The 21,244-nt window shown below is 40.1% G+C and overlaps 1 protein-coding gene and 1 long non-coding RNA gene across 5 annotated transcripts in view; one reads left to right on the top strand and one right to left on the bottom strand.

Annotated features, from left to right (window-relative positions):
* ANXA3 (annexin A3) overlaps window positions 1-21,244 on the bottom strand; it is a 53,365-nt gene that overhangs the window by 4,174 nt on the left and 27,947 nt on the right. For all 4 annotated transcript variants that reach the window (XM_078445995.2, XM_078445997.2, XM_078445994.2 and 1 more), the window contains 8 exons: window positions 20,340-20,453; window positions 16,621-16,711; window positions 12,554-12,633; window positions 9,391-9,447; window positions 8,879-8,972; window positions 7,119-7,214; window positions 6,132-6,190; window positions 3,966-4,088 (listed from right to left, as the gene is read on the bottom strand). In XM_078445995.2, coding sequence (XP_078302121.1) covers window positions 3,966-4,088; window positions 6,132-6,190; window positions 7,119-7,214; window positions 8,879-8,972; window positions 9,391-9,447; window positions 12,554-12,633; window positions 16,621-16,711; window positions 20,340-20,453 — 714 coding nt within the window. The remainder of the gene's footprint in view (window positions 1-3,965; window positions 4,089-6,131; window positions 6,191-7,118; window positions 7,215-8,878; window positions 8,973-9,390; window positions 9,448-12,553; window positions 12,634-16,620; window positions 16,712-20,339; window positions 20,454-21,244) is intronic.
* LOC144616169 (uncharacterized) lies at window positions 15,007-18,780 on the top strand. The gene is made up of 2 exons (XR_013555234.2): window positions 15,007-15,241; window positions 17,640-18,780. It is a non-coding gene; the product is annotated as an uncharacterized LOC144616169 (long non-coding RNA).

Raw genomic sequence — 21,244 nt, 5'->3', positions numbered from 1 at the left:
CATCAAAAAAATCCTATGTGTCAGTATTGAAAATGTAACGAGATTACTTAATAATAATGTTATACTTAATAGTATACTTAATAACACATTTTCTTTTGTTTGTCATTTTTGCAATGTGATTTGTGCTTCTGAAGTTTTATTTAAAAATTCTTTCCTTGCTCCTGGGTCACAAAGGTAACTCTTGTATTTTCTTGGATTAACTTTCTAATTTTATCTTTTATCTTTGGGTTTTTAGTTCATCTGCAGTTTACCAATGATATGGGGTTGGGCAGGATCCAGTTTTATTTTTCACTGTAGAATCGACCAGATTTCCCAAATACATTTTTACTAAATTATCTGTCCCTTCCCTACTGATTTATGGTGTTCCCTCTATCCTATGAGTTTCCACAAACAATTGAATTTGTCTCTAAGGTCTCCATTCTGTTCCATTGCTTAATTTGTCTGTTCTTACTCCAAAACTACACTTAAAACAATAATGGCTTTGTACCATGTCAGTCTCTAATAGGACTAGCCCTTTCCCTATCTTTACTCTTATTTTTTTTTAAGTTTATTTATTTATTTTTGCGAAAGAGAACACAAGCAGGGGAGGAGCAGAGAGACAGAGGGAAACACAGAATCAGAAGCAGGTTCCAGGCTCTCAGCTATCAGCGTAGAGCCCAACGTGGGGCTTGAACCCATGAACTGTGAGATCATGACCTGAGCCAAAGTGGGATGCTTAACCGACTGAGTCACCCAGGTGCCCCTTTACTCTTATTCAAGGTTGATTAATCATGAATCTTTATTCCTTCACATAAATATTAGAGTAAGTTAACCAAGTTCCTCAAAGAAATCTAGCTGGAATATTGATTGAAATTGCATTTGATTTATATGGCTTACTTTGAGGAATTACTGACATCTTTACAATATCCTGTCATATTACTCAAGTGATATGAACCAGCTCTCCATTTACTGACATATTTTATGCTCTTTAGAACAGTCTTAAAGTTTTCTCCATAGAGTTATATAGTTTTTGTTTCTATTATGAATGGTAGCTTAATTCTGATTATATAGTCTAAGAAGGACTATTAATTTTTACAGGTTGATCTTTAACTGGCAACACTGTGGAATTTTTATTACTGATAATAATTTATAATTCCTGTTGATTTTTTCTAGAAAGATGATTGTATCTACTGAAAATAACGGAAGCTTCAACACTTCCCTTTGAATCTTTACACATATTTTTTTCTTCCTTTCCAATACTGTCCAGGACCCCTAGTCCTCTGTAAGATAGCATTAAGGTATATTAATGGTAGTAGTAGCGTGGTATGTATTAGTATGTAGGGAATATTATTGTTCTGATCCTTATCTTAAAGGAATTGCATCTAAAGTTTCTCCACCAAGTATAAATATGTATTTGTTATAATATGTTGGTATGTAAGCTTTATCAATTTAAGGAGGTTTGCTTCTATTCTTAATTTGGTAAATGTTTTTATCATAAATAGGTATTGGCCCTTTTCAAAAGCTTTTTCTGAAAATATTGAAATAATTATATAATTATCTTTTATATGTGTGCAATGTGGGCAATCATATTAATTTTCTGATGTTGAGCCATTCTTTCATTCCTGGATTAAACCTCACTTGATTTTGATGCGTTATTTTTTTTGATAAACTGATACATTCGGGGGACCCTGGGTGGCTGAGTTGGTTAAGCGTCCCACTTCAGGTCAGGTCATGATCTTGCAGTTTGTGAGTTTGAGCCCCGCTTCGGGCTCTGTGCTGACAGCTCAGAGCTTGCAGCCTGCTTCAGATTCTATGTCTCCCCCTCTTTCTGCCCCTCCCCTGCTCAGGCTCTGACTCTCTCTTTCAATAATAAATAAACGTTAAAAAAAAATTTAAACTGATACATTCAGTCAATATTTTACTCTTTGCTATCTATGTTCATAAGTGACATGAATTTGTAATTTTCTTTATCCTATATCTTTGGAATCAAGATTATACTAAATTCATAAAATGAATTAGGCAGCTTTCACCTTTCCTGTTTTCTGGTACAACTTGTATAAGAGTTGTTCCTTGAAAGTTTGGTGAAGTTCACCTGTGAGTCTATCCGAGCCTGGGATTTTGGGGGAGGTAGGTCTTTGGTCTCCTTTGTAATTTGTTTTATATTTATTGATTATTGAAATAGTTTAATTAGGCTCTCTATTTTTTTCCCTGATCCAACCCAACATTTCATTTAAAAAAATGTACCTTAGGTGATAGAAATGAAGAAACCTTATGTAATTTTAAATTACAAACTGAATTCTTTAGCCAGGGATTTTTCTTTTCTATCAAGGCAGGCATAGTTTAGATATTTCCTAATATAATAAGCCTCAATTAGCCAGACTACTGCGGGAGGGAGAACTAATGGTTAATTTAATTTTCCAGTTTGCTGAGGGTGAACTGAAGGCCTTCTTTATGTTTCAACCTTGTTACTGGCAATCTTTATAAAATGTATGAGTCTACTTTTCTGCCTTAGTAAGTACAATATGGTTAACATTATTAAATCTTCCTGTGTTGATTGAAACTATTGTGATGTGTCAGAATAGATTCAAATTGCATTGAATGTGAACTGATGAAATCTGTGCTAAGCCCCAGGCACAGTCTGAGAGATGCCTTGTTGAATAAGTTCCTCAATTTCCACTTCAGCATGCAGCACCTTCTGCAAAGGTTTAGCGTAAAAACAAAAGCTCTGGCTGAAAGAAAAATAGGATTCGTTTTCGTGAATGAATCGAGTTGACTACATGATGTGCAAAGGGAAGTGCACTGGTAACATTTACCAGGATTACGAATGTATTTACATCTGCCTCAGCAATCCTACTGGCGTATGGGACTGTATCCCTTAGATACACTTGCACCTCATGAAATTGGGCATGCATAGCACAACATCATTCAATTGTTTGTAGCAGCAAGAAACTGGAAACATCTATTGATATGGTGGGTGCAAATACATAAGCAATGGAATGATGTGCAGTTGTTAAAAAGAATGAGAAAACTTCCTATAAACTGAAATGAAAAGAGTTCCACAGTGCAGAACCATGCTCTCTATGTTTTGAGTAAAACAAGAGGAGATTTAACTATGCTGCACACCTGAAACTAATGGGACATTGTATGCCAACTATACTTCCATTAAAAATAGGAACTTTAAAACATGTATTTTTATTTCCTTCTATTGTCATAAAGAAAAATTGAAATAAATAAGACTATAAATAAATAAGAATACAATATAAAATATAGGTAACTGATTTGCACATATAATTCAAAGAAGAAGGACAATTAATGGTCACTAAACCTAAAAGAAAATGTTGAGTGTCTGTTATGTGCCTGGGATTTTGGAGCTGAAAAATAATCACTATCTTTGGGAGACATTTTGTTATCACTATTATTTATGTATTTATTTATTTGTTCATTCATTTGTTTATTTATGCCATCACTATTAAAAATTTTTTTTCCAATTCCTCAAGTTGTACACTTTATTTATTTTTATTTTTTTAATATAATTTGTTGTCAAATTGGCTAACATAGTGTGTACAGTGTGCTTTTGGTTTTGGGGGTAGATTCCCGTGGTTCGTCACTTACATACAACACCCAGTGCTCATTTAACATTTATTCATTTTTGAGAGAGAGACAGAGTGTGAGTGGGGGAGGGGCAGAGAGAGGGAGACACAGAATCTGGAGCAGGCTCCAGGCTCAGGGCTGTCAGCACAGAGCCCGATGTGGGGCTTGAACTCACAAGCCATGAGATCATGACCTGAGCCGAAGTCGGACACTCAACCAACTGAGACACCCAGGCGCTCCTATGCTATCACTATTTTAAACTCGGAAAACACATTCATGCATTGACAGGGAGTAAGAAAACTGAGTCACATATCTCTATGTTTACAGAGTATGCAGGAAAGAAGATGAGTAGAAAAGGGCAATACGTGTTTTACTACTTTCGAGGGGAGACTTACTTTAATTGCTGAATATAGGGAATACCCATAATGCTTCTTAAACTCTGCTCGAATGTCCAAAAGGTCAATTTCCGATCTGGAAACCATTATTCGGTTCAGAGTAAACTCATCAGTTCCAACACCCTGTTAAGAAATACAGGTGTCCACAATACAAATCTCACTGGCCGCAAAACAATACATAGATCTATACTTACAGGAAATAGATAATGCTGCACAAAATATTCAACCACAGTGACTCTTCTCCACTCGTTTGTCATCAAATTTTATCATTCATATATTCAAGAAATATTTATTGAGCATTTACTGTGTGCCATCACCATGCAAAATGTCAAAAACAAAAACGAGATACCCTTTTTAAGCTTTCAATTTTGTAAAGGATACAGGCAAGAAAACAAGCCATTACAATATAATCCAACATATGGGAAATATTGGGTACTATGGGAGCATATGTAAGGAGAGCCTAAAATAGATCAAGAATTAGGAAAAGTCTGTCTGGGAAACGGGTATTTGAGCTGGGGCCTAAATAATCAGCCAGATGAAAAGAAGGTAGGGCTCACATAGAGAGGGGGAAAAATGTTCCAAGAGAGGAGACAGCATGCATGAAGGTTCAGGCCAAGAAAGAATGCCACATTCAAGGATGCATAAATAATGGGGAAGAATAATAGCAAGAAATGTGTCTGAAAAGGCTGGACCTTGTAAACCACGAATGAAATTCTGACTTTACCCCAAATGTGGAGAACAACTGCAATCTGTTGAACATGACAGTGTTGAAAGCAGATCAGATTTATGTTTCAGGAAATCCCTTTGACAGAAGCATGCAGATGGGATTGTAGGGCAAGAGTGGGATACAGAGAACAGAATGCGACTACAAGCTTTGGGACCCATCCAGGGGTGACTGTGTAACAAGAAGAGAGCTCATGATGGCCTGACCTAGAATAATGGTGGTAGGAATGGAGAAAATGTGTAGATTTAAGGGGTGCTTACAAGGGTATATTGACAAAATTTAGGGATGTATCATTTGGGGAGAATGAAGGAGGGAGAAAAGTGTAAAATTTCTTGCTGAGCAGTTAGGTGGATATTGACACTATTCATTTCTTCATTCATTCAACAAACAGTTACTGAACATCTACTACATATCAGACGTTGCTCCATGTACTGTGCATACGGTAGTGAACAGTACAGATTATATCTCTATTTGCATGGAGTTTACATTCTAATGGATGGAGATGGACAGTAAAGAAAATTAACATGTTTATGTAAATAGTAGTAAGAATTACATAATGGGGTGTGACTGAAAGGAAGCAAACTGACCTGTTTAGTCAGGAAAGATCTCTCTCAGGAGGTGACCTGAAAGGTGAGAAGGAGCCAGCCAGAGGTAGATCTGGAGAAGGTACATTCCAGGGAGAGAGGGCAACAAACTCAAAGACTCTGATGGGGGAAGACATTTGGCATAGTCAAGGACAGAAAGAAGGCCAAGGTGGCTGAGGCATGGGGGACGAGGATAGGGTGAATGGTATAACTTCAGAAAGTAGGGCAAGGCTGGTTCCTGTTGGGGCTATCCACTGAGGTGACTGAACACAGGACAGGAAGCACCTTTGGGTGGGGGGTGAGGTGAGGGACTTGGCGTGTTCACTCTGAACATAACTTTTAAGGCACATGTGGACCTTTATAGGAAATTTCCAGTGAAGACCCTGAAGTAAGCATCTTCTAAAGTTCCAGGCTCAGTGCAAAGGTCTGAAGATAGAAGAGAGCAAGAAAAATGCCTGTACTCAGAGACCTCACCATCTATCAGCGGTAAATAGACAAGGAAACCCAGGGTTTCTATGGCACGAAAGGCTACTGACTCAGCTTGGTTTAGTTTAAGAAAGGCAGTTTGAGAGGCCACTGGATCTAATGGGTCAGGCTTGAGTCTTGGTGTTCTGAAACAACTTTTACTGCCTGCATATACTGTGAAGTGGAGGAAACGATTTAGTCAACACGTCACCGTACCTGTCTCTATAAGGATTAGGATACTCTCTACCTATGAGACAAATTAGTAGACAATTTAGCTACAAAAAAGAACTCATCAAAGGAGAAAAGAAACATGAAATTCCATCAATATTATGCAATACTTTTCATATTCTTCTTGAGGGAGAATAAGAATGTATATGAAATTTCCAGACAAACCTTTAAAGCTTGATGCAGTCTTTCAGCTAAAAAGGCAGGCATGCTTCTGGCACAATGGACTGTTATAAAAAAGCAAAGTAATGTTCAGTTTCATTTAATGGAAACTGAGTCAATCTGTGGTAATATATTTTTTAAAAAGATTCTTTGAGTAACCATACCACTCTACCCCCTCGTCACCACTGGCTTTTATTGAGAATGAAGAGGGGAATGCTTCACCTGAATTTCAGAGGCTTATCACGTCATATTTGCACAGAACGTTAGCACAGTAATTACCTTTAGTCATGAGGAAAATAAAATTACCTGCCAGAGAAACTCCCACAGCAGCCGACTCATCTCCAACTCCCAGACACAGCAACACCTACGCTTACACCGCTAACTCCCTAGGGTGTACCTTTGCTCTGCTTCTAGCATCTTTAACTGCTGATAAATAACAACGAGGCAGAGACCTCATTGAGAAGACCCATCCACTTATGTAACAGTGTTTTGTGTCTGCTCCTTAATTCACATGTCTCTAGGGACAGATTTGGTCTGTGACTGACCTTCTGTTCGATACTCCTGGTTGGCATGGCCAAGAGGGAGAAGACCTATAGCTCTGACCGGGGCTCAGTTTTGGGAAGCCATTGATATCTTCCAAAAATAACCAAATATGATGAATCACTAAATTGGCTTAGTTGCTCAGTCTTTCAACAAGCCCCAATAAAAATGGCAATATAAATGTAATATTTTCATCTTTCAGGGAGTTTACAACCCAAGCGTGGTGACAAACCAATACAAAATTAAAAGACAAAGTAAAACCTAAAAAGATAACTGCTTCATGCATCCATTTAACAATATTTGTTGAGCATATCGTGTGTACCATGGACTGTGCTAGGGGATATGGGAGCATAAAGATGCATCACTCAGGATTCTTACAGGAAAGGAGCTAATCTTCACATCAATTTAAAACAAGTGCAAAGTAACTCAGTTTACAAACACTCAAGGGCTTACCTATGGCCAACAGTAAGTCTTCAAAATGCCCAGATAATTCTCCTTTTATGCTGTCCTCAATGTCCTTCTGGCTAATATTTCTATATTCATCAAATGCTAGAAAGCAACACCATAAAAATATTTAAAGCATCCCAGTTGACCACACTCGAATATATTCTGGTTTTTTTATTTGATATGCGGCAAATCAAGTTGTTAAATGTCAAACTCAAAAACTCCTTCTTCAAACCATCAAAACTTGAACATGGAAGTTTTTGTTGTTTCTTTTAAAAAAAATCATCTGCAGTTGGGGCGCCTGGGTGGCTCAGTCGGTTAAGCGTCCCACTTCAGCTCAGGTCATGATCTCACGGTCCATGAGTTCTAGCCTCATGTCGGGCTCTGTACTGACAGCTCAGAGCCTAGAGCCTACTTCAAATTCTGTGTCCACCCCCCCCCACCCCTCCCCACTCGTGTTCTGTCTCTCTCTGTCTCTCAAAAATAAATAAATGTTAACAAAAAAATTAAAAAAGAATCATCTGCAATAAAACCTAAACTTCATTGGCCATTTTCTTCAATGATCTCATTCTGTCTTCTCTCCTCCCCCTTCCCAGGCTGATGGAATTTAAAATCACCTGAAAGGTTAAATGAAAAATGATTTATCTAGGGCAATGGGCTACTTTTAAATTATAGCAGCACCTGGGAACAACAGTGTGGTCATTAGTCAAATATGTTTTATCTGCTAATGAAATATTAATTATGAAGATTTCTTTCTGCTGAGTAAGTCACCCCAAAGGCAGCATGGCCTACTCACACTTACCAGAAGGCATTCAGATTTCTTGATCCGTTTTTGCCCCAAAGCAAAACCCACACATACGTCCCTAAGTATGTAGGCATACTTTGCAAGCCAAGTAAATTTTGAAAAAAAAAAATTTTGGAGAGAAATCTAGGATTGTTTGGTTTTTATGTTTCAAATAAAGATATTAATAAAGGAACTATAATACACTATTACCATTATTTTATAAAATAAGTGAAATTTTAATGCCAAAATCAAGGAAGGGCAATTTCAGAATTAAAAAGTCACAGTAATATCCTTATGCTTCCTCATTTTTCCATAAACTCAGCATAAGCCTAGTCATGTGCTGCGGTTGCTCTATTGACCGACACCTGGGAGCCACACTCAGCTATTCACAGCGAATGGAGTTCTGGGCTTCTGGGTGCTGTTGCTTCCAGGTGGTTCAGGGAGATACATGAATGAGGAGGTGGGTGCTTAGCAGTTCCATGTAATAGTCGGCCTAAGCAAAAAAACTATGCTCCCCTTTCCCCAATTTGCTTTATATCAGAAAAAGCTGAATATTCATTCTCATTAATGCATTAAGATACTCTCACCCACAATGCCTGGTTTTGCTGGAAAGTGGCTAACTAGGGAAGTGGCTAATTGGGTTGGAAGCATTGCCTCAGCTTCCTGAATACCATTAGAATACTCCTCTCTCCTCTCACCCCAGAGGGCTCCCCCTTTCTTTCTCCTTGCCATCTTCTCCCATCTGTTACCTGTCACTAGTGAGTGATGTACTCAACCTGGAGGGGAAGACAAGAGCAGTGTCAGTTGTATCTTGAGTTGGAACACAGCTCCCCCATGTTTTTTTTTTTTTTCCTGAAGTGTTTATACATGCAAATGGAATAGACTTTGCTATTTTTAACTTCATTTTACATAATTTTGTATATTAAGCCAAAAAACATTTGCAAATACAACACAAAGCAAAAAGGATTGTAATGTGAGTGCATACTCAGTTTCAGTTGAGGAAAACTCCTTAAACACAGGATCTCGGTGAATTTATCTTCATCTGTACCCCATCTGTTCTCCCCAGCATTATAGAGAATCTATTGGATAAAAAGGAAGACCTAGAATGTTATTATGGACACAATCTCTCTCTCTCTCTCTCTCTCTCTCTCTCTCTCTCTCTCTCTCTCCCCTCCTCCTCCTCCTCCTCCTCCTCCTTCTCAGAGGGTATGGAATGACAAGAGGAGGTCCTTGGTTGTAGAGTTCAGGGAGATAACCTCTTTTCCAAGTCTCTCACCGTTCCACTGTTAGCTAACCAGGAATCTAACAGGGTGGCTGGAGCCAGAAGAATAATACCCACCCACTGGGGAAGGCAGAGGGCTAGGGTGGGTGATGCCCAGCCTTCAGGCTTCTCCTTCAGAGAGGACAGGAGAAGACAGCCGGTGATGCCAAATGAATGAAAAGGCAGTCAAGGGGGAAAAAGGTTACAGGAGATGTTTTCTTTGCTCTATTACTGACCTGGGCATCCTTTTTGGCCAGCTGCTCATCCACTCTTAGACTTTCATCTCTTCTGCCCTAAACAGGGAAGATGCAAACAAAGGTAATCCTTTTAAATAAAGAAGACTCTAAGACTCGGTATTCCAATCAACAGGATGTTTTAGAGATTTTTTTCTCCAGCAGAGGCCAGGAAACACAGAGGAATCAGGCACTCGGGGCTCCCGTTGTGGCTCTGCTACTCATCAGCCATGATATTTGTAGCAAATCACACAATTTTCTGAGCCTCGTTTTCCTCTTCTGAAAACTCAAAGATCTTAAGGGAATGAAAACACAAGCCACAGACTGGGAAAAATATTTACAAACACACATCTAGTACAGGATTTACATCCAGAAAACATAAAGAGCTCTAGACACTCACATAAAATAATGAAAACCTACTTTTAAAATGGGCAAGAGATCTGCCCAGATATCAGAAATACAGTTGGCAAGAAAGCACATGAAAAGATGCTCAATATCATAGGCCATTAGGGAATAGAAAATAAAAAAATAAATGAGATACCACTACATACCTATTAGAAAATGGCTAAAATCCAAAACACTGACAACACCAAAGGATTTGGAACAACAGGAACTGTCATTCCTTGCTTGTGGGAATGCAAATCGATACAGCCACTTTGACAGTCTGGACATGTCTCACAAAACCAATCACACTTTAACCATAATCCAGCCACTGTGCTCCTTGACACTGACCAAATTGAAGTCCACACAAAAACCTGTACATGGATGTTTGCAGAAGTTTCTATACCTAATTGTCCAAACTTGGAAGAAACCAAGATGCCCTTCAACGGGTGAAACAAACTGTCATATATCCACACAATGGAACAGTATTCGGCGATTAAAAGGAAAAGAGTTATCAAGCCATGAAAGACACTTAGCATATTACTAAATGTAAGAAGTCAGTCTGAAGAGACAACATACTGTGTGGTTCCCATCATATGTCATGCTGGAAAAGGCAAAACAATAGAGACAGTAAAAAGACCAGTGTTAGGCAGGGTTTTGAAGGGAGGAGGAGAAGGATGAAGAGCTGGAGTGTAGGAATTTTAGGGCAGTAAAACTATTCTGTGTGATACTGTAACGGTGGATACATGACATCATCTATTTGTCCAAACCCATGAGTGAATCTTAATGTCCACTATGGACTCTAGTTAATAATAACAATAATAATAATAATGTAGCAGTATTCAATCACCAATTACAATATACTACACCATGCAAGATATTAATAGCAGGGGAAACTGTGAGGGGCATAAGGGAACTCTGTACTTTCTGCTCCATTTTTCTGGAAGTCTAACATTTCTCTGACAAATAAAGTCTATTAAAAAGACAAAACCCTTGAACTCTAACACTGAGGGCTCTGTGGCTAAGTGCATGTGTGCTTGTGCAGAGAAACTCAGCACACTACAGAAAGAGGGGAGATAGGAAAAAGGATTGCCGGAATTATTTTGAGAATTGTAGGTGAATGGCATGTTTGGCTGTAATATTTTTAAAGCACATTTATTCCCATTTGCAGACATTAGGTCCTTGTGTGTTTGTCTGATTTCCACGTGGTTTCTTTCATTTTCCTTTTCAGTGCTGCTGCCACTCCGCTGTTAGTTTGCCTTTTTATTCCGTTTAATTGCGCACTCTGCTCCAGGAAAAAAAAATGCTGACTATCGGGACATCTGGTTGAGTTTGTGACTCTTGACTTCGGCTCAGATCACGATCTCAGCTTGTGAGTTCAAGCCCTGCATCAGGCTCTGCGCTGACAGTGCAGAGCCTGCTTGGGATTCTCTCTCTCTGCCCCTCCTCTGCTCTCTTTCTTGCTCTCAAAATAAATAAATAAACTTAAAAAAAAAAATGCTGTCAATGGTACTACTGCTAATAAGCCACCGCCACCACGTCTCGATCACTTTTCAGGTGCTATGTACTTTACACACAGGCACTCTCTCTCTTTATCTTCACAACAGCCCCCGAGGTTGGTACTCTTGTTATTTTAGTTTTACAGATGTGAAAACAGAAGTTTTAAGGCTTAAAGTAACTTGTCTAAATAAAGCTACTAGGCAGCCAAGGAGCGTGAGAGTCCAGGGCAGTTTGAGTCTAAACACCTGGCCTGAAGTCCTACTCTGCAATTGCCTCTTGTGGAGGTTGTGTGCTCCTGTGCGTGCACAAACACGTGTGTGCTCTTGCACACAAACCTGTGCGAGTGCATGTTTGCAGCAATGCCTCATCAATTTGGCTTTGTCGGGTCGACCTTTAAGGTTTTCACCATTGGAAGTAACTGAAACCATAATTAGGATAAACTGTTTTCTTGTGGCATAATGCCTCACTTCGACAAGTACTATTTCTACCCGCAGGCTGAGACCAGCGTTGGGACTTCGTCACATGTAAAGAGCTGTGTAAATCAGCCGAAAGGGGCCAGTGAGATATGGCTTAAATTACCTCCTCTCATGTACACACATGTGGTTATATCTCACCCTTGACCTTACCACCTTTATTATAAAGTCATGAGCCTCCTAAGAAGAGAGAGCTAGATGTGGGCTCATTTGGTCACACGCTGACGAATGGTTTAGCAACTCTTCCAAAGGCGGCAACCATAAAGTTGCAGCAATCGTGTTTTTGTTTTTGTTTTCACAAGTCTTTTTTTAAGACTTTTAAAAAAATCTTTAATTTTTTAAAATTTATTTTTGAGAGAGAGAGAGACAGAGCACAAGTGGGGGAGGGGCAGAGAGAGAAGGATGCACAGAATCCAAAGCAGGTTCCAGGCTCTGAGCTATCAGCACAGAGCCCAACGTGGGGCTCAAACCTACGAACCGTGAGATCATGACCTGAGCCAAAGTCGGAGGCTTCACCAACTGAGCCATCCAGGCAACCCATTGCAAGTCTTTTTGTTTGTTTGTTTTTAATCCAGAGGCTGATATACCCATTTCTGAAGAAAATTTTTCTGTATCATGCTTCCTACTTAATTTAAATACCAACAAAAGAAATAAATATTCTTTGGAGTCCATAAATGAAAATGTAAAATGAATGTATTATTTCATAAGGAGAATTGCAATCTCATTGTCTTAGTTTGGTTATTTTTAAACTCCCTAGAAATTATCATTAAGCATGCAGCTTATCGGGCAGTTAAGAAAAAATAAAAACTTACATCTGCCAAAGTCAATAGAGCTTTCCGGAAATCTCCAGATGTTTCCGAACTAATGTCATCTCCAAGACTCTTCTTATATACTGAAACCAAATAAGAATAAATTAAACCTTGACAAACTGAAAAACATTATTACAAAACAGAGAAAAGCTTAAATGTCAACTTTGCCAAGGAGTGAGTACCTGATAAAATAAATCTTACCTCTTTTTTTCATCTTGCTGGTTCTCTTCTGATACGGACACGTTCTTCTCATAACTATTACCATGTTGTGTGTGGTGGCAGATGTGTAAGAACAGAAAGAATTGCCTTTTTGGGTCAAATCATGGTCCATTTTATCTGACAGTGGCATTAAAATATGGATAATGGAAAAGCTAGTGTGGGCAAGCTGCTAGTTTGCCCTCCAATTACTATTTCCTTCTTCTTCAGTACTAGAACATGGACCTTGAACAGGACATAATTCACACAACTTAAAGACTACATTCTCAGCTTTCCTTTTAGCCCATTGAATCTTCTCTTAGGGAGTGAGCTGTACAGAAAAAGAGTCAAAGACAGTACAACAACAGAGAGGTGGAAAGACCCTAAGGAATAAGGCACAAAACAGAAGTCAAGAAAAACCATAAACCATGCAGCAAATAAAAGCCTATGTAGACAAACACCATGTGGTAAGGGGAGAGAAGTTACTTGGTGCTCTCGAGAACAGTAGAAGCAGAAAGGGAAAAGAGTTACTGTACCAGAAACATTAGCACAGGGAGCAATGAATGCCTGATATTGAGGGAGGGACAAGAGGGCTGAGTCTCCAGGTTAATGCTGTGTCCTGAATCTCATCTCCGTAAAGCTTAGCTACACATGATTAAGACTGTTTTCTTCTTTTACTTCTTATGTATCATTAATCCCTATTAATCAAGGTAACCTAAATGCTGTCCCATTCCTTATAGCCTTAGAGAGCTTATCTCACAGAGATATAGGGGCCTCTGATAACTTTGAACTACTACCACAGTTCATACATGCAAAACAACAATCCTAAAAGCTAGAACTTTCACTTGGCTCTTAAGACGACAATCTCAATCTTGAGGATATTCATTCAATGCATATTTGAATTTATTCCCCATTGTTCTGGCCACTGGAGCTACAGCAGTGGACAAAACCAGACAAAGTTCCTGCCCTCATAGAGCTTACGTCTTAGGGTTGTTTATACATAGACGCTGGACCCCAGAAATCCATCAAGTGGCAAGTCAACTCATGGAGTAGTAACTCTTCTAAGAAATACCCAGAAGTAACAAGTCACCTTGGGATACAGTCTCTGGCTCTGATGACTTTTTTATATGCAAATCTCATTGAACTCAGAGAACCAAATATTTTAAACACCTACAATGTACCTGTTTATGGCTATTATTAAGCAATTATCTCATCTACTCCAAATTCAACCTTCTATACCTTACTTTCTGGAGCTGGGATTGGGACACTGCAAATTATACTTCTCTTGTGTACCCCTCTCCCCTGCCCCAACTCCCTGTTAGGTCCACCACTGGGGAAGGGGGCGGGTAGAGGGAGACTGGAAGGCAGGGGAGAGCAGAACAGGTTAGTTGTTTGCTACTCATGTCAGTGCAAACCAGTGAAGGTCTTTAATCCTGGCAGCAGCGGTTGGCTCCAGGCGCCTAGAAAAAGTCACTTAGCATGGAGGGTGCCAGCTCCAGCCAGATGCAGCCCTTTTGCAGAGATCGGAACTCTGGTTCCTTAAATCTCTCCACTGAGCCCCTGAGGCACCAACACTGGCCAGGTGATACCCCTCCCCTGAGCTTCTAGTTCCTGAAAACTCCAACTTCTTTCCCTTGTTGTTCCAGCCCTGGGGTTTGTTTATACCTCTGTATCATCCCTGTGTTCCCTTTTAGTTTTTTCAGTCCTCCAAAAAAAGTGTTTAAACAATTCTCTATGTTAAATTCTGTTAAAATGCCTAGTGCTGATTCCATTTGAATGGAGCCCTTATGAGCACATGAGTAAAACAGTCACTTACCTGTCATTAAGCTAAGTGAAGGTATTTACGTTCTAATGAGAATTTCTCAAAGTGACCTATCTGACACCCATCTAAGAGCCAGTATATCCCTTCTCTGGACTTCTACTGCAGAACCTCTCTGATACAGAAACATAGAAACTGTGGCTCCCTTGGGGTACTTGGAGGGGGCTACAGGGGGCTGTTGTATAATACAGAATTTGGGCTGGTCTTTGTTCTGGTTCCTAGCTGGTAACTTTTAAATCCTTGGAATTTCCCAAATAATAGGAATGTCTGTTATTCGTGGCAGGTGCCCACAAACCACAGCTGAATTTATGCTAACAAGACAACTCAGGGTAGGGGCTGGTCCCACCAGAAAGACCAACCATGTGATTTAGAAGGGTTGGGGCTTTGAGCCAGAGGATGTCAGCCTGACCTGCAGTGAAAGGAGGGGGACTGGAGATGGAGTTCAATCGTGTGGCCAGTTATGCAACCAGTCATGCCTATGTAATGAATCCTTAATAAAAGCTGGATACCAAAGATCCAAGGAGTTTCCCTGGTTGGTAATTACATATCGATGTGCCGGGAAGGAGATACATCCAGAGAACACGGAAGCTTTGTGTTTGGGACCCTCTCAGACGTCTCCTCTGAATGTCTTCACTTGGCTGGTCCTCATTTCTACTCTTTCAAGTAGAATTATAATTGTAAGTACAACTGACCCGTGAACAACATGGGTGTGAGCTGCACAGTCTACCTATATGTGGGTGTTTTCAACAAATGCAGTACAATTTTGTAAATGTATTTTTTCTTCCTTACGATTTCCCTTTTTTGTTTGTTTGTTTCAATGTTTATTCATTCTTGAGAGCGAGAGAGAGAAAACGTGAGCAGGGGAGGGGCAGAGACAGAGGGGGACAGAGGATCTTTAGTGGGCACTGCGCTGACAGCAGTAAGCCCAAGGTGGGGCTCAAATTCACAAACCATGAGATCATGACCTGAGCCAAATTCGGACGCTCAACCTCCTGAGCTTCCCAAATGCCCCTCCTTGTGATTTTCTTAAAACCATTTTCTTAACTCCAGCTTACTTTATTATAAGAACACAGTATATAATACATACAACATACAAAGTATGTGTTAATTGACTGTTTATGTTACCAGTAAGGCTTCTGGTCAACAGCAGGCTATTAGCAGTTAGGTTTTGAGGGAGTCAAAAGTTATACATGGATTTTGAACTGTGCTGGGGGTCGGTGCCCCTAACCCTCACGTTGTTCAGGGGTTGACTGTATAATGCTTTCTTAAGTTCTGTGAGTCATTTTAGTGAGCTATTGAACCCGAGGAAGTAGTGGGAACCCCTAAATGTGTAGCCGTTTGGTCAGAAGGGCACACGGCCTGGGAGCACTGAGCTTGTGGCTGGTGTCTGAAGTGAGGGTAGTCCTGTGGGGGCTGTGCTTTAACTTGTGTAGTCATGCTAACCCTCAGTAGTCTGTCAGAATTAACCCTCGGTAGTCTGTGTCACAGCTGACAGATTATTAGGACTTGAGCCAATTATACTGAATCCACATGCTCAACACATTCTCTAAATGGTTCGTCTCATTTTCCACACCAAAAATCATGAGGCTAATCTGAGCGGTTTTTTTTTTTTTTTTTTTTCAACGTTTATTTATTTTTGGGACAGAGAGAGACAGAGCATGAACGGGGGAGGGACAGAGAGAGAGGGAGACACAGAATCGGAAACAGCTGAGCGGTTTTTAATATATAATATTAATATACCATGATTTGATGAAATCTTACATTGATGAAAATAGTTGGTTCAATAAATAGTGATTGCCAAGGGCAAAATCCCCTATAGCTGTAATGTTATAAATGAGAAATGTCAATGCCATTGTTATGCAGCAGTTTCTAGCTTGGGTCATATTCAAAATTTCTCTGAAAATCCACATTTAGCCCATTTTAGAATGTATCCTCCTTTTTATGTCTTGCCTTCCCCAAATGCCTTGCGAAGAAGAGCGTGGTGGGTGTCTCGGAAAAGCAACATTGGCTCATATGTGTGTGGACAGTGGGAAAAGTAAGCAGAAAATAAGACTACCTGTATAGTAGGCTTGGGAGATCTCCTTCATCTGCCTGCTTGTTCTGGTGGTGAGGATTTCAATCAATGCATGCTCGCTTGTTCCGACACCCTAAAAAGAAAAAAGAAATCTATTTTTAGAATACTTAAAACACTTAATTTCATGCATTTCAGGCTTGATATCTTGTTTTATACAGATGAAAAGAAGTTTTAGTAAATCCACATAAGGTTGCATATTGCTATAGTTTTCTAATTTTTCCACATACTTTAGTACAAAAATAACACAAATCATCTAAACTGACACCAACATTTTCAAGAAAATGTCCTACTCTAGTGTAAAGAATAAATTGAATAATTGCAGAAAGAAATAGCACAAAGGGAAAAGCCTATGCCATTCAAGATCAGAAGTGAGCATTTGAACACACCATTATGTTTATTAAGGGCTCTGCAATTCTTTTGAATGGGTTCATCCTTCTACCATTGCACTAGATGGTCAGCAGGTATCATCTTCATATAGGGAGATTTTTAAAGGCTCAGTAATGTGTGTCATGGGCCTAGTTGACTTGGGGACTAGTTACCCTGAGCCTTGATTTATACTGAGGTCACTGAATCACACTGTGACTCTATGAAAAGCCATTTACACTAGCACTTGATCAAATAATGTTGATGCAGCTTACGAAAAGAGGCTGAATTCTGTCCCTCTGTGGCACAGATTCCTAGCTGCCCTCAACATCTCTCCATTTTAATTAATTAATTAATTAATTTAAAAACAGACTATTGTTTAGATCAGTTTTAGGTTCACGGCAAAACTGAATGGACCCCATCTCTTTTACCCTCTTTGCTTATAATAAAACCCTTAATTTATAACTTAGCACATAGCTACCCAAATAGATACTATATTACTCCCTAGCCTCCCTTAGAGCTAGGTTTGTTCATATGACTAAATTATGAGCGATAGAATATATGTAAATACCACATACGATTTCTGAGAATCCTTAAAGAGAGGGAATGAACCCTTCTTTGTCTCTTATTCTTTTTAGCTGACTGGGGTAAAGACATATTGCCTGGATCTTGAGTTGCCATCTTTAGCCAAAAAGTGTAATCTACAGGCTGAAGATGGACAAACCTCAAGATAGAAGGAGCCTGAGTGCCTGATAATGATAGTGCCATGACACCCAGCTCTGGACTGCTTACTTTGGATTTCTTTTGCATAAGAGAGAAATTTTTTGCATCTTTATTGGTGAATCTAATCCTTATTATTGTACCTGTTAAACTGCCCCCCATGTGGCAGCCATAGAAATGCACCACTCAGACTTCATTTTAAGAGAGTCTGCTGCAAAGAACATAGTTGGTTGATAGCCTCCAACTGCCATAGCTCTGGATCTGCCATGTGGTTCACAAAAAGGCTATTCTCCCTCCAAGCTGTCTCAGCAAGTGACTGAACATGGAAGGGGTACTGGAGCTGGGCCATTTCTGCCCGGTGTAGGACTTCTCCAAAGGGCAGTCTTTGCTTTGGAGCTCCCCATCGGCCTGCCATGGTTTTCTTTGAGCTGCCCTGTGCACGGAGGCTCCTGCTATCTGAGCCTACTTCTGTCCCTCTGTCATGTGTGTAAGCCCTGTATTGCCATCTGAAGCTTCACCCAACTTACCCTGCTCTGACACTTCTTTATCCCTCATAAGATCTCCCCCAGGGAGGGGGGTGCTGGGTGGCTCAATCAGTTAAGTGGCCAACTTCGGCTCAGTCATGATCCTGCAGTTAATGAATTCAAGCCTTGCATCGGGCTCTGTGCTGGCAGCTCAGAGCCTGGAGCCTGCTTCAGATTCTGTGTTTCCATTTCTCTCTGCCCCTGCCCCACTCATGCTCTGTCTCTATCTCTCAAAAAATGAATAAGCATTAAAAAAAAAAAAGATTTTCCCCAGGAAATCTCTTGTGTGTCTCATCCCATCTTGGCATCTGCTTCTTGGGTGCCCATACATCTTCCACAGAAAAGAAAAATATCTCCTATCTCTGATAAGGAGGCAGAATACAGCTTATGCCTCAGATATAGACTCCTTCCTTCCTCTCAACAAATGCATTGAGCACCTACTTCATTTCAGAAGATGCAGACCAAAACTGATGAGGTTCCCTGTTATGATGGAGATATACCTTTTAATTGGATGGAAAAAAAAAATAAACAAATAGCAAAAAATAAACGACATAATTTTAGATGGTATTAGGTGCAATTAAGAAAATTAAACTGAGTGAATTGATAGAAAATATGTGGAGGGAAACATTCCAGATGGAAAGAACATCATGTATAAAGACCTCAAGGTAGGAATAAGCTTAGAATGTTCAAGCAGCAGAGAGAAGGCCGGTGTAGCTATAGTACTGAATCGGGGGAGAGGGAGGAAAGGGTGTGATGGGCAGTTTTATGGAACTTTATCAACTTGGCCAGGCTACAGTCCTCAGTTAATTCAATCAAACACAAATCTAGGTTTGCTGTGAAGGTATTCTGTAGACATAACTAAAGTCCATTATTGAGTGTCTTTAAGTAAAGGAGATCATCTTAGATATTTCAGGTGGACCCAACTTAGTTGAAAGGCTTTCAGAGCAGAGCTGAGGCTTCTCTGAAGAAGAAGAAATTCCATCTGCAGGCAACAGCTCCAGCTTGTGCTTAGAGTTCCAGCCTGCCCTACGGATTTTGGATCTGCCCAGCCAGTTCCATCATTATGTAACCAATTCCTTGCAATAAATCTAGTAATATATATCTCCTGCCTACTGCTTCTGCTTCTCTGGGCAACCCTGACCAGCACAGATAGAATTTTTAAGAAGTCAAGAGATAGGAGCCAGACTGTGATGGGTGATGAAGGTCATAGTAAGAAGTTTGGATTTTAAGTATTCAAAGCCATTGGAGATTTATGCAGGTGAATAGTATAATATGATTCCAAAAATGACTTTATAAAAATAATTTTGGCTATTCTGTGGTGAATGGATTTCAAGTGGGCAAAAATAGAGGCAAAAGGACCAACTAGAAAGCTATTGATATGGTCCAGTCAAGAGATGGTGGTGGTTGAAGTAGAATGGTAGCAATGAATCCTGAGAGACATGCACACATTTCTTTCTTTCTTTCTTTTTTTTTATTTTGAGAGAGAGAGTGTGCACGTGCATGCAAGCACGTGAACAAGCATGTGAGCTAGGGTGGGGCAGGGAGAGAAGGAGAGAGAATCCCAAGCAGGCTCTTCACTGTCAGGGCAGGACCTGACATGGGGCTCAAACTCATGAATCATGAGATCATGACCTGAGCTGAAACCAAGAGTTGGACGCTTAACCAACTGAGCCACCCAGGCGCCCTGCACACATTTCTGATAGATGGACTTGCAGACAGATTTGGGAGCTTTGAAGAGTGAGGCAAAGCAAAGTATCAAAGATTCTTTTGGGTTTCTGACCTAAGCAATGGGGTTGATGATGGTGCCATTTACTCTCAATGACAACAAAGTAGAGAATTTGACTCTTTGGGTCAAAAACCATGGAAACAGAATTAGGATATGACAATATCCTTTCAGCCCAGGAACATGTGGGCTCAAGGTTCCACAACCGTTCCCCATTTCAGTATTGTTCTACCACTCGGATAGTATAGCATCAAAATGACATCCAATCTGTCCTTTTCACACCCATGTCTCAAGTGTGCACTGGAAGAAAGTCACTACTCTTGATGACATAGTCAAATCTCAGGTGGAAATGGCTCAGACTGGGCTCATACCTTCATGGATTTCTTCAGCTGCTTCGCATCAAACATGGCTGGAGGAGTCACAAGGGCCACCATGAGTTCCTTAAAGTGGCCAGAGAGATCACCCTTCAAGTCATCTTTCAGTTCCTAAGATAAAGAACCCCAAAGAAAAAAGTGTGAAATACTTTTCCTTTCTCTTTCTTTAGAGTCACATAGTGAAAGATAAACATATGTATCAATTCAAACAAAAACATGCCAATTCACAGGGAATAAAAGGAAATGGTGAACTATTTCTAAGGATTTAATCTGCATTTTGTGACTGCTTCCAACATGTTCTGTTTTATAGGTTTTCTGAAGGAAAGCCAATGGAAAGGGTTACATGAGTGCCACTGATAGGAACTGTGTATCACAGTGCATTTCCCACACCAAAGATGCTCTCAATACTTGGGTTGGGGTGGGGGGAAGAAGAGGAAGAGGAGCTCTGTAATTCACACCCAGATTCATGGGTAGTTGCTCGATTCCTTGTTTCTCAGTGACCGCTAAAGAACTCTGGAGAGAAAAGGGAACAGAGGACAGTGGTGGTCACTTGCCTCTGCTAAGAGTGTGGGACCACAAGCCATCAAAAGCAGTTTCCTGGCAACAGCAGGGAAAACCCTGAATGTAATGGGGCACCTATTACTTAGTATTGTCCCTTGGCACTGTTTTCACTTATTACGTAAGTACAGTCCATCTTCCCTGCTTGAAGGCAGGTAATGTGGTTTTTATTTTCAATATTCAAAGGAGTGTTATTGAATTATTATTTTCTTGCTGCTGATTATTTTCAGCTCTGAGACAGAGGCTGGCAGCCTCCCAGACTGCTATGACAATGTAGATACATACCAACATCTACCATGCCACTGGGGGGCCTAGTGGGTGGGGAACAGGCAAAACAAATGGGA

Source organism: Panthera onca, chromosome B1 (assembly GCF_046562875.1).
Source record: "Panthera onca isolate mPanOnc1 chromosome B1, mPanOnc1 haplotype 2, whole genome shotgun sequence".
NCBI lineage: Eukaryota > Metazoa > Chordata > Mammalia > Carnivora > Felidae > Panthera > Panthera onca.
The sequence above is the reverse complement of the archived record's forward strand: the minus strand, read 5'-3'. Positions and strand labels throughout refer to the sequence as shown.